The sequence below is a fragment of the Sapajus apella genome, unplaced genomic scaffold (assembly GCF_009761245.1).
Source record: "Sapajus apella isolate SASKATOON/1434 unplaced genomic scaffold, GSC_monkey_1.0 scaffold19, whole genome shotgun sequence".
Classification (NCBI taxonomy): domain Eukaryota; kingdom Metazoa; phylum Chordata; class Mammalia; order Primates; family Cebidae; genus Sapajus; species Sapajus apella.
Window position 1 is genome coordinate 4,254,843 of NW_022436959.1, and position 19,377 is coordinate 4,274,219.

Genomic DNA, 19,377 nt, shown 5'->3' on the forward strand with positions numbered 1-19,377 from the left:
TGTTCCAAAAGCAATGGCATTTTAAACAAAATACTACCGACAATATAGTGTGGAGAACGCTACTTTTCATTAGCAATAGCACATTCTAAATACTTTTGGATTGTGAACCTGGTGTCATTAGGAAGAAAATACTCCAGAGTTGGCTATTGCATTCAGGATGCCTTTTAACACATGCCATCAAAATAACAAGTCATTATGCAGTGCTGTTTGAAACATAAACAAAACATCTTCTGAGCACTTTCTTTTACCTCTAAATACTTGTGGGACATGTGACCTTGAGCTGAGAGGCTCTCCTGAAAATGTTGTCCACATGTCTAAAGTTCTCCCCCTCATATGTGTACTCTGCCATCCACCCTCAACCAAACCATCTAAATTACATTCAGATTTTTGTGGTATCATAATAACTTCAATATGGGATATATTTTCAACATTCTGGTAAGAGACTCCTTTCTTCCCTGCCTCACCCTTCATCCAAGTTATTTCAGGTTTGCATATTTCATTTTCACATCTCAGTGGGATACCCATCACATAACATTTATTTGTGAGGTCTAAAGGCATAACGTGGGGGATTGTGAACTAGCATGTCAAAACCACATACTGCATGCGTATGTCTTAAAGAATGAAAAAGGATTCCTTTTTTCTCAAGACATATAAGCTGTCTCAACAGTGTAAGTCCAAAGCAAATACCACAACCTAATTAAAGATGAAGAGCGTAATAAGCAGTATTAAAATGTCTTTTTTGATTCATTCTTCTCCAAGTTATGTTTTTATCAAATGTCTTGTCTCATTAATGACTCCAAAGACATAATGAGTATACATACCTTCTAATCTCTCCAAATTCAGAAGAGAGTTGAAAGAATTTTCTTCTATATGTTTTGGGGGCTATGACAGTGGAGAATGTACAGGCAGGATAGAAAGGGGCTTTCAGAAGAGACTAAGTCCATTCACCTGCGTGCAGCGATAAGCATGCTTATATATTCCCAGACAAATAAGACTTTTTAAAGATCTCTCAAGTAAGAGATACCGCAATCTCTTCTGGGTACCAATTCCTATATTTAGAACACTTATTTCTAGGAAGGTCTTCCTTTGAGCCTACCCATGCTTGAGGGCCAGCTTCGTGAGCATTCAAGCTCTGCAGTCACAAAGGGGCTCATGCTCAGAAAGACCACCTACCAGCCCTGCCTGGCTTAATGTTTTGTTGTCATCATCTTGAAATTTTTAATAATTTTACCTCCAAACTTGTGTTTCCTAAGTGAACTCTGATGGAGCAATGAAGCACGTGTATAAAAAGGGAAGATATATGCAGTATGTATGCCCTCTTCTCCTTTCTGCCTCATTCACATGTAGCCCCAAGAGCTCCGAATTCCTGTGGCCCCACGATGAGTACGGGTTCAGGAAGACTCAAAGCAAGTGCAAGGAAGTCATGTTATGTCTAGACTGATTAAGTGGGGACACTGATAGCCCTGAGAGGCTTTCCATGAGAACCAGACACACTTTGAATGAAGAGGGACGGCAACAGATTCAAAGCAACAGGAATGACTGAAGAAGCCTACTGTATCTTTTCTTACTCCTGTTACTTCCCCTGTGTTACCTAATCACTTACAGTGAAAATGATAACATAGAGGAAAGAAAAAGAATGATACATAGTTCCTTTTCCTTTCAGTCCTTCCTTTCTCATCAGTCAGCTGAAAGTAGAGAGCACTGGAAGATAGGTACATAACAAGAAATGAAATAAAAATGGTTAAGTCTGGTGATTCCACATTCTGTAAGAACAAAATATATGTGTAAGTACAAGCTACAAAATATAAATTGTGTGATATTGTTGATTTTGCATGTGAGTCTAACGCTCTCATATTTGTTTTTCAATGAGGCACTGCACATTACAAAGACCAATGGTAAAATTCACACTAACAATTTAAATTTTGTATTTTTCTTACTTAGAACATAAAATAGCAAATAAAAAAACGCCATGACAAGTCAAGAGAAACACTGCAGAAAGAAAAACCTTTGCCTTTAGTAGCTTTTTTAACAGCACTTTAGCACCTTTTCCCCTACTTTTTGAACAAGGAGTTCTATGTTTTCATTTTGCACTGGGCCCTGCAAGTTACATAGCTGGCCCTGACCTGCTTCCTCACGCTCCAGATTATACCCACTGTGTCTATTCTTCCAGGTCACCATTTGTTAGTCTTCACCCTTTCCTTCATTCATCTACCCAACAAATATTGACTGCTCTGTGCTCAGGCACTGTGCCAGGTACTGAGGATATAAAAAGGAATAAGATAGCATCATTGCCCTCAAGTGTAGTTGTGCAGATGGACAAATAACCACGAAAATTTAATAAGACTGAGCTGGGTGTGATGGTTCACGCCTGTAACCCCAGCACTTTGGAAGGCCGAGGAGGGTGGATCACTTGAAGTCAAGAATTCAAGACCAGCCTTGCCAACATAGTGAAACTCCATCTCTACTAAAAATACAAAAAAATTAGTTGGGCGTGGTGGCACACACCTCTAATTCCAGCTACTCAGGAGACTAAGGCAGGACAATCACTTGAACCCATGAGGCAGAGGTTGCAGCGAGTGGAGATCACATTATTGCACTCCAGCCCGAGTGATGGAGCAAGAGTCCATCTCAAAAAACTAAAAATAAAAAATACTGATTTGTATGACTTTAGTGAGGACAATAAATAAAATACATAAAATGTACAAATCACTTCTAGTAATGATTGCTAACTTTCAGCACTGTACTTAATTATTTCATTTAGTTCCTATTATAACTTACAGGGTAGGTCATATTATTGTTCCCATCTTACTGCTACAGAAGAGAGATTTAGAACAGTTAAGAAACTAGGCCAGGCACGGTGGCTCACACCTATAATCCCAGTACTTCAGAAGGCCGAGGCAGATGGATCACCCGAGGTCAGGAGTTTGAGACCAGCCTGGCCAACCTGGTAAAACCCCATCTCTACTAAAAAAATACAAAAACTAGCCAGGCGTGGTGGCATGTGCTTGTAATCCCAGCTACCCAAGAGGCTAAGGCAGGAGAATTACTGGAACCCAGGAGGCAGAGGCTGCAGTGAGCCAAGATTGCGCCACTGCACTCCAGCCTGGGCATTAGAGCATGACCCTGTCTCTAAAAGAAAAAAATAGAAACTGAACCACAGTGATTTTGTGGTTCACTAAGTAATGGAACCAATAACTGAAGTCACCCAAACCTGTTTGACTACCAAATATGAGTTCATAAGTGACAGCTATCATTCTTATTAATATAATCCTAACCATTATTTATTTTCTAGTATTACAGTTGTGTCACCACTTCCAGTTTCTCAAAGATCAATTTTTGTTGCAATTTTGTCAACTCCTTATATCATTCACCACTAAAAAAAAAATGTGTATTCTAACTTTTTCCAATTTACTAATTAATATTGTGTTTAGGATAAAAAATACAGCTTTTTTTTTAAATCTGACAATCGTCTGACCCAACTGTAGAAAATTCAGTTCAGCTGATAAAACTTATGGTTTTCAAAATTACATTCATGAACGTGTTCATTAAAATATTGGCAGACACACTGGGTCCAAAACCTGACTCTATAGCCAGGGCTTCAGAAAAGTACTTAACTCTCAAAGCCTAAATTTTCCCATAGGTAAAATGGTGTTGGAAATAGAACCTTAACTACCTCATTGGCCCATGCTTAAAAGTAAATAATTCTTACAAAACACCTAAAATAGCACCTGGTACCTAATAACCACTCGAAAAAAACTGTTAGTTTTAATATTATTATTTTTAGTTCTCAAATCTAGGTTTTAAAATGGATTTGAAATGATTTCCCCTTGAAATTTTTTCATCCAGTACAAAGAACTAAGTTCGAGGGTCTCTAATTTCCCAGATATGTATTATTTTTTTGTAAATAAAGGCATACAAAAAGTCTCCCAAAATGGCCCATGGAGGTCATATGTACCTCTACAATTCAAAGGATCTGAGATGTTTTAATTTAAATAATCCTTTCCTGAAAATGCCAAATACTACCCTCATTTTTTCTCTTTTCATTCTAAACTGCCTATTTTAGGATTGAGGGTAAAAGAGTTTATAAACTACACATAAAGAACTCTAAATGTAAGGAACTATTCACATCAGTTTTAGCAAGGCTATCTCCGTTCTCTCTAACCTTTGAAGTGACACTTAAATTTAAGAAGGTTGAGCAAATTAAAATGGCTGAAGTGTTCTCTCTGGCGGAAAAGGAAAGGATTAGCTAATCTGAAGGTTACTGCCATCACCAGCCTGTCAGATGACTATTTCCCTGGCTTCTAAGTGATTGAAGAACACATTAAAAAAAAAAAAATAGACTGGACCACATAAAAATGGACTACATACCTATTCTTAAAACAGCTCTATAGTGCCTTCATTTGACATTTTTACTATGGTTTAAAGAAAAGGAAAATAGCATTTTTGTAAAAAATCAAGCCTTTATTTCATACCTTGGAAAACCTGAGCCCTATGTGATATCTTCCTAAAACCAAAGTTTCAATAACACTGGCTATTCCCACCATAGGCTTTTAGGTCCTTACCAATTCTTGGGTGTCTTCCTGTAGCGGCAGAAATGCCGCTTCCAGAATAGCAATCTGGTCAGCACTAAGCTTCTGCCACAGCCCAATCAGCAGAATCACCAAATGGGTGGCACTCTTCAGCCTGGTGAATGATTGGAACAGACTGCCTTGGTTTTCCTCCACTGCGTCTGCTAGAGCAATTACCTGCAGAAATTACAAACTTTGGTTAGGGATAATTTCACAATTCTTGAGCCCTCAACAAATTATGTCTGGCACACTTTTGTCTTTTTTTTTTTAAGACAACTTGATGAACTTTGTCTTCCACAAACACAAGCTATGTTGAGTAATAAAAGAGTTATCACTCGTCTGCTCACTTCCTTCTTTAAAAAAAATGCCCAGAGTGATTCCAAATCCATATGGCCAGAAGTGGAAAATATCCATGAAATAAGCTTAGCAGGGACAGTGTTCAGTGTCTGCTTTGCCATCTATTGATCTTCATCAATATGTGGTAATATAAGTAACCTCTAATAAAGTTATCACAGTCTTTATCACCAGCCACATAGATTGATCAATTAAAACATTCTCAGAAGAATAATTGCATTTGCCTTATAGTTCAAACTAACAACTTCATTATACTTTTTTCAGAACGTCATCTTCCTATTAGTCTTTAGCTGCTACATGGTACTGGGATATCTAATATTTCTTTATTATATCTAAAAGGTAGATAATGTTTAAACATTTGACTAGTTGAGTAATGTCATTTTTAACACAAATGCCAGACACCAGCCCACAGGGACCTGAAAGAAAAAAAAAAGTTCAGGGTGTGTTAGCTTTACAATGCCAAATCTACTTAGGATAAAATTGGCAGGAGTGAGTAGAATTGACTTTTTTTCATCCTTTTGAATAATCCTGTGGAAAAAAGAACTAAAGCAACAATTGGATGGAACATCCAAAACTGCCCATTGGTGTTTTATTTTAGTTTAATGTCTTGGTGAATTTTGTGCTCATTAAAAGTAATGAACTGACTGCCACAGAGACTCAAGGCATCTGATAGTCCACAGAACAGGATTAGCAAAAGCCAGGGCCATATGAGCTCCTTTCTATAAGCCCCCACCAGTTTGGGGGACTGGAGTTCGGATGAGTTTCAGAAGTCTGGTGCAGATGAACCATTTGGTGATATTTCATGGTTTACTGACACCGGCCCAAAGGGCTTGTTAAAAAATCATCATTCAAACAAGTAGAATGTACAGCTGTGTGGTCTCCCAAATTCCATGTGGTGAGAGGTGCTGTACAGAGACAGCTCTCAGAGTGTCTCGGAGATACTGGAAAAGACACATAGACAGAGCAACTGAAGGTCCTTGCCTGAAATCACTGGGGCAACCAAAATTCTTTGGCACTTGGCTGAAGGCTTGCAGAAATTATAACAGGCAATCACAATTCATATTTAGCCCTACAGGAAAGCATGGGAGTTTGAACAAAGGCTAGCATAACATAAAGTGCATTGCTTGCTATGTGCCTAGTACTGTGCTACTTCCCAATTACATTCAAAAGAACTACACAATATCTCATTGTCCACAAGGATCTTATAATTTGCTGGAAAGAAAACATACATATACAACCAATTAGTGGGAAGAAACACTACTATAATAATGTCCTAATTGTGCAGAACAGAAAGTAAGTGTGAAAGAAGTTAGCAAAGGGACGGATTACTGTGGGCCAGAGTTAATATCCCTGGGGCCTCTTTTACTCAAATGGAGCTTGGAACTCATCCCTTCTCCATTACTTTAAGAAGTCAACTCGAAGAGATGGAGAGAGCCCACTTTCCTTAAACCAAAACACCTGGAATCATGTTCCTCCCCAACCCCACCATGATTACAACTGACTCCTGTTAAAGTCTGAGTTTATACTCTTTTTCTTCCTGTGAATGTTACCAATTAAGCCTCATTGTGGGGCCATCACATTACGACACAGATGCTTATTGTCAAAAAGTCCAAATCATACAAGGATCAAGGTCATAAACACCTACTGAGTGCCAGATATGTGCAAGAATTTGCGGGAAGTACTGCAGGGAATTCATTGGTGACAGATCTAATCTCTACCTCCAAAGAGTTTGTAATAGAGAAAGGAAAATAGGTCACAGAGGCAAATATTGACCACATAAGGAAGACCCTACAGGCTATAGAGTTCCATTAACATTGCGATTATTATGTGAATAACCATCCCTCCAATTAATTGAACACAGACCACATGCCAAGCATTCTGCCCTGTGCCGTACAGGTATCAGTGCTTTCAATCCTCACATCTCCACTGTGACTTAGTTGACATTATCTTTCTTTCACAGATGAGAACTCTAAGCCTTGGCAAATGTAAGGCATTTGCTCAGGACTGTATGCAGGGTGTGCAAACGGTGCTCAAGCTTTGATGGGCCCCGTACTTGTTTAATGCTCTGCTGTCTCTGCCTTGAAATTCTTAGTAATTTTATTTTTTTAAACTTGCATTTTGTAAGCAAAATTGATGGGGCAATGGAGCATGAACATGAGCACAGGAGTTATCTGCACTCATTTAATATGAGTTAGATGCTCATACTTGCATTTAAAACTGCATTAATATAAAGATTAATGGTAAAAATTCATGCTAATTATTTACAATTTTAATTTTTTCTTACTTTGAAAGCTACTAAATAGAAAATAAGAAAATATCATCAGAAGTTGTGAAAGAGAGAGTACTGAAGAAAGGAAAAAGCTTTGTATTAAGTGCTTGTTTTAATAGCACTTTCTTCCTGGCTTTTGAACAAGGGCCCTTCGTTTACATGTGGCACTGGGAGCCACAAAATAAGTAGAGAGCCTGACCATCACCTAGTAGATGTAGGAACAGGATTCAAACTCTGGAGTCTGTCTCACTCCAAATCTTGTTTGAGACCCTAAGCACGTTGTAGGTTCAGAGATGGGCATATTACTACCAGCTGAGTATAGCGCCTTAGGAAGGAAGAGACGGAGGAAGAAGCAGTGGTATGCCAGAGCGGGCTCAGTCAGCTCCTCCCACAACAAGAGAAAGAACCTATTGTTCACTTTTCAGAAATTTTGCAAGCCAACTGTTACACATGGCCATTACTAACAATTAAACCACATAAACTTAAAACTAAATAAATTACATTTAAAACAAAGGTAATAAATATTCAACATTCATTACTTTCTACTATTATCTAGTCTCCTGAGGTTGTTTATGCCTATTGTACCCATACGTTGGAAACACTGCAATGGTCTATGGTTTACATTTCTTTCCAACTCTGCATTCAGGGACCTCACATTGGTAGCTTGAAATCAGCCATGGTGGAAGTATTTACTATATGAAAATCCATGAATGTTACAAAGTCAGGCTTCCTACTCTCCCCCTCTTCCCCAGAGACACTTGTTAACTCTTTACTAGCACACCAGTGAGAAGAGGTATCTGAAATGTGTCCTAAAGAATACATACTGAATAAGGGAGCTATAAAAGTGAAGGAAACAACCTGAACAAAGCAGAAAGTAGAGGCTGCTTGTTCAGGGAAGAGCAAACACTCCAGTTTAGGAACAGCATTTCATGACATTAGAAGGGTAAGCTGGGCACTGTTGCAGAGGAACCAAAATGTCACAGTGAAAGCATGCAATTAACTCGGTAGGCACTAGGTAGCCACAGAGTATTCTGAGTGTGGGTGTTACTGGATGGAGGCTGCACTCTAAACAGCTAGCAGATCATAATAAATATTTGGGGCATTTTTTGGACTTAAGGGATGCTTTTACGCACGTTCCTCACTATCAAGGGAACATTCTCACTAAGTGCAACAGCATGTCAGTTCATGGACCCACCCAACTTGCTAAACACAGCTGTGGTGGAAGAATGACTTCTCAGTGAGACAGCAGCCCAAGCCACAGGATCTTTCCTGAGCAAGGCCCAAAATATATCAATCCAGGAGAAGCATTGTCTCTCTAAGTCTCAGTCTCATTGGATATATTCCTGTGCCATTGTGGAAAGAGTCTGCTATCCCCAAATGGTCACAGAAACTGGAAAGAAACGGGATAAACAATTCCTTATGTAAATTACCCCCAAGGAAAATCTTCCTGACCTACTGGCTAGCATGAAATACTAAACAGATCTCCATGTTCTCAATTTGGTTTTACACGTAACAGCCAAGTTTACTGTGTTCCCCATAAGAGCCAAATGAATTTAACAGAATTAACACAGTAAAAAGAGCTGGAAAAACTACACCCCATCAAGAGTCAGATCCCTGTGACCAAGGCCTAGCTCTCACAGCTCACCTGGAACTGAGAAATAAGGCCAACCAGCTGCTAGGACTTAAATTTGAGGGATAGTGATTTTTAAGGGTGCATCACTGGCTGAGCAAGATGTGTGTTCCCTAGCGTTCAACTGAACTACAGAAAGGGAGGGGTTTAGGAAACAATAAATGCTAACGATTTCAAGCACAATGTGTTGATGCCCTTTGTTTAGCTTTCTCAAATTGAAGGTTTCCAAATAAGATGGAGACCCGAAAGGACATCTCTGTCAAACTGCCGTATCAGCTGATGCCAAAGTAATGAGGCAGAGGCCCAGGGAGCTGCTTGCAGGAAAATGCTCAACTCATAAAGTGAGTGTGAAATTAATCCCAAATACTTCCAGCTGCCAAGATAGGCTCTAAAATTGGTTACAGGAAAGCAGCAGCAGCAACAGCAGAGTAGACATGAATCATACTATGTGAACACGGACATGTCCAATTTCTTCACCTAAGCTTACTGTTGAATCTGCCTCCAAATTTCATGTGTGGCACTACCATTGCCTAAACACTACATTGCTATTTAGCTGTCATTTCCTGAGGCCCGATTGTGGGCCAGGCACTGTGTGCAAAACTGTCATAACCAGGTTATCATGTGGTTCTCATGACAACCCTCTGAGATAGGAACTGCTGACCCCCTCTGCCCTGACTTCCCAATGAGGAAGCTTAGAGACATCTGAACACACTGCCTGTGGTCATGAATAAGGGAAGAGAAGGGCTAGGATTCTAATCATGTCTTCTGATTTCCTACTGGGTGCCCTTTCTTCTATACCAATATACATACAAATTATACATTCAGCCCCATAAAATAATCCAGTGGATTTTCATCTTGATAATTAAGCAAAGATACTAAGGAAAAGCACTACTAATATATTTTACCCATGATAGGCGTATATGCTTTAGTTAACCTTTCCTATTGTTGGAGCTTTAAACATGGGGTCAATTCTAATCGGTTGGTTTCTGCACAAAGTTACATTATAAAGGAAATTAGCTCATAATTTGTAAGGATGGGAAGTTAACATACTAAGTTTTTTTTCTTAACAAAGGGAATTTTATTATGTCCCATATAGCTCAAAACTATGAAGACTTTAGAAAACAGGCATTTTCTAGGCCCTTTCCTTTAGTGACACTACTCTTTTCAAAGAGATAATTCACTTATTTTCTATAAACTCTCACATGACAACATTTTCAGTGGTCTGAGCAGGTTAATGTTTTGTAACAATAATTACAACATTTATTGAGGGCTTTCTAGGAGCCAGGGAACCTCTTTACAGAAATAATCTCATTTAATTCTCAAAACAATACTGTAAGATATTGCTGTTATTGCCTCCATTTTAAAAATAAGACCAGAGAAGCAAAGAAAATGTTGAACAGTAAGCAGTAGAGCCAGAATTCATACACAAGCAATCTGAATCAAGAAACGTCACTATGAAGCATTGCCTGCATTAACTTTCTGCCTACATATCAGTCTCATCATGTGCAATATGTGAAACAAGTTCTATCAGGAGCTCCCCAATGGGAGGTTTCAGCTTTGCTGATCTCCCAATACCTGATACAAATTAAGATAGGTTTATTGTAATAAAAGTTCAGTATAGATGAATGAGTTAAGACAATGACACTTCTATGATATGGATGAATCTATACATTCCCTAGGGAAGAATGCAACAGACTGTGCTGGAACAGGCAATGTCCTGGAAACCAAGGAGACAGAGCTTCTAGTCCTGGCTTTGCCACCAAGCAGCTTTACGTCAGTATTCAACTTACTTCCCTTTTCTGGGCTCTGGTTTCATCATCTTTAAAATGTAGGAAACATGATCTCTAACATCCAGCATAGCTATAGGTGTCTGATTCAAAAACTTTTAAATTAATTTTGGATGAGGTATTGTTTTGAATTATCCATGCCACTTCTTCCCCTCTATTTGCATTCATAATAGGATTCTTGTTGAAGCAGGGATTTTATCTAAAAAACAGCATTATGAATATTTTTCTTTGGCTAATTCATAGGATTATGAAAATTAAATGAGAGTGGTAAAAAGATGGACAATAACAAGTGCTGGCAAGGATGTGGAGAAATTGGAACCCACATACTTTGCTGGTGGAAATGTAATACAGTACAGCTGCTATGTTAAACAGTCTGGCAGTTCCTCAAAAAGTTAAACATAGAGTTACCAGATGACCCAGAAATTCCACTTCTAGGTATACACCCAAAAGAAATGAGAATATGTGTCCATTTTAAAACTTGCTAATAGTTATAGCAGCATTACTTATAATAGCTAAATAGCTAAAAAGCAGAAACAACTCAAATGTCCAACAGACAAATGGATAAACAAAATGTGGCATATTCATAAAATGGAATATTATTCCGCCATAAAAAGAAATCAAGTACTTATACATGCTACAAAATGGATGAATCTTGAAAATGTTATGCTAAATGAAAGAAGCCTATCACAAAGAAATGTATATTGTATGATTCCATTTATATAAAGTACCCAGAATAGGTGAATCTATAAGCACAGATGGTAGATTAATAGCTGCTTAGGGCTGGGGGTGGGTGGTAAATAGAAGGAATGGGAAGTGACAGCCAATGGGTGTGGGGTTTCTTTTAGGAGGGGATAAAATGTTCTAAAATTAGACTATGGTAATGGTGGGACAGCACTGTGAATACATTAAAAAGCACGGAATTATATACTTTGAATTACTGAATTGTATACATGTAAATAATATCCAACAAAGCTGTGAAAATAATAAGAGAATAAAAGATACTTTGACAGTATAATTCCTATAAGGTAAATAAAAACAGAAAGGCACCTTTACTTAGGCAACAATTTTGATATATTAATGGCCATATAATATCGCGACTAGGACTTAATTACCTTAAGGATGATGGAATAACCATGTGACTGCAGTCAACCACATCTAACTATGATTACTGGTAATGCTACTTATTAGCTGTACAACTTTTGGCTAGTTACGGTACCTCCCTCAAACTTAGTCTTCTCACCTACAAAACAATACTCAATAAAAACTAGTGAATATCCCTGCTGTTCATTTCTAATTGGTTTGGCTCCTGGTTACTGTTTCTTAATATTGTCTATAGTTTAGGGCTCATTTCAATTTAGTAACACCAGGAAAATTCTGCTTTTTCTATTAGATTAATGATGACGTTGAAAAAGGAAGACTCTTCTGCTTGAGGCAGTCTACCAACAATGCCTCCCAAAGTTAGGCAGGATAGCTGATCGCCCTGCTCCGTTCCCTGACCCTCACTCTGTGGTCACTCAATGAAACAGTGTTCATTTTGCAGCTAAGTTTAACCAAGTTTCAAAGCTTGATTAAAAGCTTGTAATACTCACATTGGATTTCCCTTTATCCACTCCTTTAGCAAAACTATTAAAACATGCACACACAGTCATACAACTTTGCCTGGTATCACTTGTTATCTAGAAATCCTCTGAGGCTTGTTACTTGGGGAGCCAGGCATTGCTTGTTTTTCTTTATATCTTACTGAAACTGCTAGAAAATTTGGTGATTTGAATAAAATGTTCTGATGTACGCTGTAAGCCAGAGAAAAAAACAAAACTCATGCTCAAAAAGCCCAGAAAATTCCAGTGTAAAAATATCAACTGATAAGACCCCAACATGCCCACAATTTTCCAGTATGAGGTACACATTGGGTGTCCCATTAATTCTGGGTGAATTGATTAGCTTCAAAGTCAATCCACCTAAAAATATAGTGCAACTGTATTTTTTCTGCCTCTTAAATCCTGGACACACTGAATCAGGCACTGTCAGGCTCCCAATCTGAATGGAACCCAAGTGATGTCACATGGAAACAACAGACCTACCTCAATATATCTGTCATCTACTTTTAAAAAAATTGCTCCAATTCACCTTTAGCCAGAGCTTCCTAACACCAAACTACAGACAGCTCTAATGACTGCTGAAATTAATTTATTCTTCAGATGGCAGCCTTTTCGTTAGAAAAGCACACACTCAGTCTAGGAGAGAATTGGAAGCAGACAAGAAATAGGGCATACTTCCCTCTCAATGATGTTGTTTGTGATGGCATTTGCTGCAGACTCCAACATGGCAAAGGCTTTGCAATAAGGAAAAAAGAAAAGATTTACCAGGTCTAAGCTTTTACTTTGGCTGAAATGATCCAATTTGTATCCAAAAGAATTGTTCTTTTACCAAAAACAATGAAATAAGGCTCAAAATGAAAAAGAAATGGCATGGAGATGGCTTAGAGGCCAGACAGGCATGTAAGAAGCATTTGGGTAGCAAGCTCATAACTAATTAATTCATTACTTACATGCATTCATTACCTCTGTGCTGAACTTATGACTAGGTAAAAGAGAACCCTGAGGTTTGTACTTTGAAGGCATAGCAAGAATTGAATTCTTAGCTATTTGTGCTACTATATTATTTTGTATTAATACGACAGTGAACTGGATTTAATTCTATTGCATCTCACATTGGAAAGAAAACCCTTTAACATGCATTTAGCTTAAATTTGTAAACCAAAACCAGTATCAGAATACATTTTTTTTTCTGAGACGGAGTCTCACTCTGTCACCTAGACTGAAGTGCAATATAGCGTGATCTCAACTCACTGCAACCTCCACCTCATGGATTCAAGAGATTCTTCTGCCTTAGCCTCCACAACAGCTGGGATTACAGGTGCACACCACCATACTCAGCTAAATTTTTGTTTTTAGTAGAGATGGAGTTTCTCACCATGTTGGTCAGGCTGGTCTGGAACTCTTGACCTTGTGATTCACCTGCCTCAGCTTCCCAAAGTGCTAGGATTATAGGCGTGAGCCACCACGCCCAGCCCAGAATACATTTTTAATCATAGTATCATTTTGGGTAGCCATTAAGACAACTGCAAAAGTGTACCCATTCAGTAAAAAACTTCAGTCACAAAAATGATGTGTCTTCATAAAAAGAGACCTACTAATGAACTAAACCACCTGATGCTTTGAAAACACTAACGTATGATCATGCAACTCTTAGAAGTCATAATGGTTTTCCTGGTCTAGGATTACAATTTTCCCCAACACCAATCCACATTTGCAAAATGCCTTGAGAATTCACATAAAACTGGTTTTAGAAAAACAAATTATTTCTGAGAAATTTCTTTATAATATATATAGTACAACTCTTTTTTCTTTTTTTAATGTTCTGCTGAGAAGAATATAAAAGGTAGGCAGTGTTGGAATATAGACTTTGGCTGGGACTTTTAAAATATATACCATTGATACATAAAAATGTTAAATGAGAGAGACAATAAATAATTTACAAGTGACATAGAGACAAATTTTGCTATTTCTGCAAAGTTTATTCACCAAATAGACATGTAACTTAATCAGCTGAAAGGAAACGAACTCCATTGCTTGGCTAACATAAAGCTAAAAATACAACTGATCTCAAGCCTGATTACTATTTTTACCTTTTTTCCCCCCTGGCTGACCAAAGTTTTACCCCTTTCCATAAAATTATCTTCTTATAGCCAAGTGAAACCCCAATTTAAAAAATAATAATTAATGGAATCAGGTTGTAAAAAGAAGAATGAATGTTCTCCGGACTATGGTTACTCATTGAACAGGTCGCTATTAAAGCTGGAATCTATGGTTGGCAATGTCAGAGCTCATTTTACAAGCCCTGGAGAATGCCACAGTTATCTCTCTCCAAAAACAACATCCACAAGGTCTGATCTGAATAGCTTCTAAGTTTAGAATATTTCAGGCCACATTCCTACATGCAGACATGTCAGTAATTATGTAACCACCCACACTGCCTCAAGTGCCATCTCCAATGAAGGGAAATGATGGATACATGGGCAGTTGGCTGGGTGTCCTAACAGCATTCCTTTAGCTAGGGTAGCAAGTGCTAAGACACATTATTACATGTGATCAGTTAGGGCCTGCTCCCAAAAAGGCAAAAAGGGAGGCTGGAGACCCCAACAATGCTGGTGACACTGCCAACCATTTCCTTGGTTCCAGAGTTTAAGAGGTGAAAGTGACATTTTCACAATAGAGTGAAATTGTTGAGGTTTTTCTATGAATCCTCTTTTAAAACACCTATTTTTTTCAGCGGGTCTACTTCTCTTCAATATTTGTAGTTTTTATATATGTTTGCTTTTTTAGATAAAATAGTTATACCACTACTAACTGGTAGTTCTTTGGCAAAATATGTAAATGTCTATATGGCTCAGACCACATGGAAATAATACAAAAGGCAATGAGGAGAGCTGCCTGGTTTCATATGGAGTGAAACTAGGGTAAACTGTGGGTTATTTTTACAATCACAGGCTACTGGCACATTATAATTGGAAGTTGCCTTAGCGAAGATATGTTATGCCTGATTTCTACTGTGCTGTAAACTCTCCCAGGCCAGAGACTATTTTATTGTTTGCTGTACCCTCCTACAGTCTCTGGCTCACAGCAGGCATTCAATGAATGTTTGTAATACTAAAGTAAATTTAAAATTCTGGTGACTCAGTAGCACAAGAGTATCCATTAAGATGGTAATTTATAGGACCACTATTTGGGCAAGGGAAGTCCATCCCTACACTCTAGGTAAACAAGACCAAAGCCTACCATTTTTGAAAAGTTTTTGCAGGGTATGTTATTCACTGGGTCTACCACAGGTTGTAAATAACTGCGCTCTAAATTCAGACCTTCCATATGTATTATATTACAATGAATTCTTAAATTCATTCACGCCTTTACTGCTGAGTTTACTGAGAGTGTTACGAAGTCTGTAATTTAACTTTAAAATACATCATCACAGAATCATATGATGTAAGCATATGAGTCAGTTTTAAGTACACTCTAAAGCAGAGCTTCTCATCTTCCTCATTAATGACATTTGGGGCCGGATAATTATTTGTTGTTGGGGCTGCCCCAGGTACTATATGAAGTTTACCTGCGTCTCCGTACTCTACACACTAGATGCCAATAGCACCTCTCACTACCAGTCGTGACAACCAAAAAATGTCTCCAGACATTGTCAAATGTCTCTCTGGGGGCAAAATCACCCTGGTTGAGATCCACTTTTCTAGAGTCAGTGAGACTGTGCTCAAGACAGTTAACCTTCTCAGCAGCAGCAAAACCCACAAGCCAGAGGACTACCACAAGCACTTAGGCTACTGGTATCCCTAGCAACACTGGAGACTTTTTTATTCCATAATAAATGTCAGAAATGGATTTTGATTCAGTCAGCATTATAGATATTAGAATTGATTCACTGACAAAAATTAATGGTATTAAAGATATGTGAATTGACTGAATATTTTTATACTCAGACTCTCTCTCCTTTGTATGAATAGGGTATATGAATTCCAGCAAGACACTGATGGGATGGGGTGCAAGGTATAAATTTAAATGATTCTGTGTCTTGACCTTGGGGAAACAGATTTCTAGATACTTGATGCCCATTATGAGGGAAAAAAGACGCTCCCTTGGATTATTGTCCAATCTGCCCCAACTGAATCTTTCCAGAAAGGTAGTCTAGTACCTACAGGACAGCTGGGCCTTCACCCAGCCTGCAGTATAGGATATACGAATTGTCCCATGCTTATAAATGTCTGTTTAATAAATGTCTTCATATGTGACAAAATTAGTCATGAGACTTACTTTCTTTTTTTTTTTTTTTTTTTTTTTACAGATGCCTAAACTTTTTATTTCACACAGCTATGCAAGTTGTGAGGCCAAGGACATGACTGCAAACAAGGTTTAATTTAAATGAATAGCCAGGCATGATGGCTCACACCTGTAATCCCAGCACTTTGGGAGCCCTAAGGGGTAAATTATTGGAGGTCAGGAGTTCCAGACCAGCCTGGCCAATATAGTAAAACCCCACCTCTACTAAAAATACAAAAAATTAGCTAGGTGTGGTGGCACACGCCTCTAATACTAGCTACTTGGAAAGCCAAGGCAGGAGAATCGCTTGAACCCAGGAGGCAGAGGTTGCAATGAGCTGAGATAGCACCATTGCATTCCAGCCTGGGCAACAGAGCAAGACTCCATCCCCCACCCCTCCCCCCCAACAAAAAAAAAATTTGATTACATAAATAAGCTTTCTTCTCCTTGAAAATACTGCTTGTTATTTCACACTTGGTCTAACACACACAAAATCCCCACCCTATCTGTCGCAGATACACTTAATAGGCAATATCAAGTACAATTTCCATTTTATTTTTCTCCAGGGAATAGCTATCTTCAATCTTTTACTCAGCTCCTTACATGAGTTTTGGTGGGGGTCATGGGGCAGCACCCGCAGGTCTAAATCGGGGTGGGGGTGTTCGGTCCTTGCGGGCTTCATGAGATCGATTCCTGACTACTTTGCTGTGAATTGCACAACTCACACAGTAATGTAGCTTCACATAGAGCTTGGGAAGTACATAGGCATCAAAGACGCTCGCTTCAGAAATATCCCTGACTGCTGCGGCCTCCACTATGTTTCGAATGACGAATTTCTTCATGGCCTTGTCCTTGGGCACGCATCGGGCACAGTTCGTGCAGCGAATAGGCTGAACATGGCCGTGGCCCTTTTTGGCACGACCGTTGTTCCTTCTTTTCTTTGTTATTTTGGAAGCTCGCAGCAGAGAAAGCAAGACTTACTTTCATCAGAATCAGAAAGAAAGGTTTGGGGAAGTCACCCATTCTCATTTACCTCAAGCTTTTTGATGACTATCATTACTTACTGAAAATAATTTAAGATTTGTGTGTGACTTAATTGGCAAAGGTAGTGTGTAACATCAAGTGTGTGCTAAGTGATGGGGATACATGTGTTTAAGCGCTACCTGCAAAGAAGTAACAGTCTCACAAGAGAAATAGGCCAGGCACTGTGGCTCATACCTATAATCCCAGAATTTTGGGAGGCCAAGGCAGGTGGATCACTTGAGGTCAGGAGTTCAAGACCAGCCTGGCCAACATGGTGAAGCCCTGTTTCTACCAAAAATACAAAAATTATCCAGGCATGGTGGCACATGCCTGTAATCCCAGCTACTTAGGAGGCTGAGGCACGAGAATTGCTTGAACCCGGGAGGCGGAGGTTGCAGTGAGCCGAGAATGCACCACTGCATTCCAGCCTGGGCAACAGAGCAAGACTCCGTCTCAAAAAAAAAAAAAGAAGAAGAAGAAGATCAAGTGCAGAGCGGTTAAGCAACCTGGTGAAAATCACACAGCAATGCCAAGATTTAACTAAAACCTACAAAACCCAAGCATTTCTAGCTGTGCTATACTGTACCCTTAAACACACATACATACATACACACACACACACACACCTATACTAGATGATAAGTGCTATACAAATGGCTACCAGATTAAATGAGTATGAGAAATGCCTATAAATACCTCCTCCCCAACAACTGATTTCCTGGGGTGAAGGGCCCACAGATTCCTTTGTTTGTCCCTCTTTTAAGTAGACCCGCATTTGAGTGTTTGAATGCCTTTGGTTCAGAATAACATTCAAGTACTGCAAATTAGTCCTTATTGTTTCCCATCTACTTCTGTGTTACCTGCCTGGCCCTGTAGTCATTTGAGTTTGTAACCACTTCAATCATCATAAACTGTAAACAAAAAAAAAAAACTGTAACAGCTATAGAAAAACAGAGATCATCCTCATCATAAGTGAGTAAACTGAATCTGGGCTCTGGTAGTTTAACCCCAGGAGGGTCCTCCACATCTTTAAGCTTCAGTTTTCCTCTCTATAAAAGACAAGTATGTAGCTTGAAGATTGAAATACAATATAAAATGTATATGTCATGGTGGCTAGCACATGGGAAGCATGAAGTAAAGGTTAGCATTATTATTATTATTATTATTCATTATTCCCTGGCTAAACACTCAACCAACATACTTTTTTTTTCTTTTTTATTTTATATATATATATATATATATATATATTTTTTTTTTTTTTTGAGGTGGAGTCTTGCTTTGTCACCCAGGCTGGAGTGCAGTGATGTGATCTTGGCTCACCACAGCCTCTACCTCCCCAGTTCAAGCGATTCTTATGCCTCAGTCTCCTGAGTAGCTGGGATTATAGGCATGCACCACAATGCCCAGCTAATGTTTTGTTGTTGTTGTATTTTTAGTAGAGACGGAGTTTAAACATGTTGGCTAGGCTGGTCTCAAACTCCCAGTCTCAAGTGATCTGCCTGCCTCCGCCTCTCAAAGTTCTGAGATTACAGGCATGAGCCACTGTGCCCGGCCCAACAGAAGCTTTAATAAGGCAAAATAAAATTCAAAAAATGTCACATACCTGAAGACAATAACAATACTCCCTTTTGCCCCATCATCTCTAGTTTATAAAATCCTATAATTTCAGTACCTCCTTCCTGCGATTGATTTTGTACATAAAATACATTATTTACCAAAGTATGAGTCATAATCTCCACGTCTTCTCTCTCAAAGCACCCTGTATGTCCTCTTCTATTATATCCATCACATTTAGAATGACTTAATATCTGTAAGCTCTGTGAAGGCAGGGACTGCGTCTTGTCTTATTTACTACTATGTCCCC

General features: G+C 38.7%; 1 protein-coding gene and 1 pseudogene across 6 annotated transcripts in view; both read right to left on the bottom strand.

Moving 5' to 3' along the window:
- BBS9 (Bardet-Biedl syndrome 9) overlaps positions 1 to 19,377 on the bottom strand; it is a 456,994-nt gene that overhangs the window by 81,584 nt on the left and 356,033 nt on the right. For all 6 annotated transcript variants that reach the window (XM_032286823.1, XM_032286822.1, XM_032286824.1 and 3 more), the window contains one exon: positions 4,563 to 4,745. In XM_032286823.1, coding sequence (XP_032142714.1) covers positions 4,563 to 4,745 — 183 coding nt within the window. The remainder of the gene's footprint in view (positions 1 to 4,562; positions 4,746 to 19,377) is intronic.
- Positions 17,025 to 19,150, bottom strand: LOC116557274 (annotated as a pseudogene).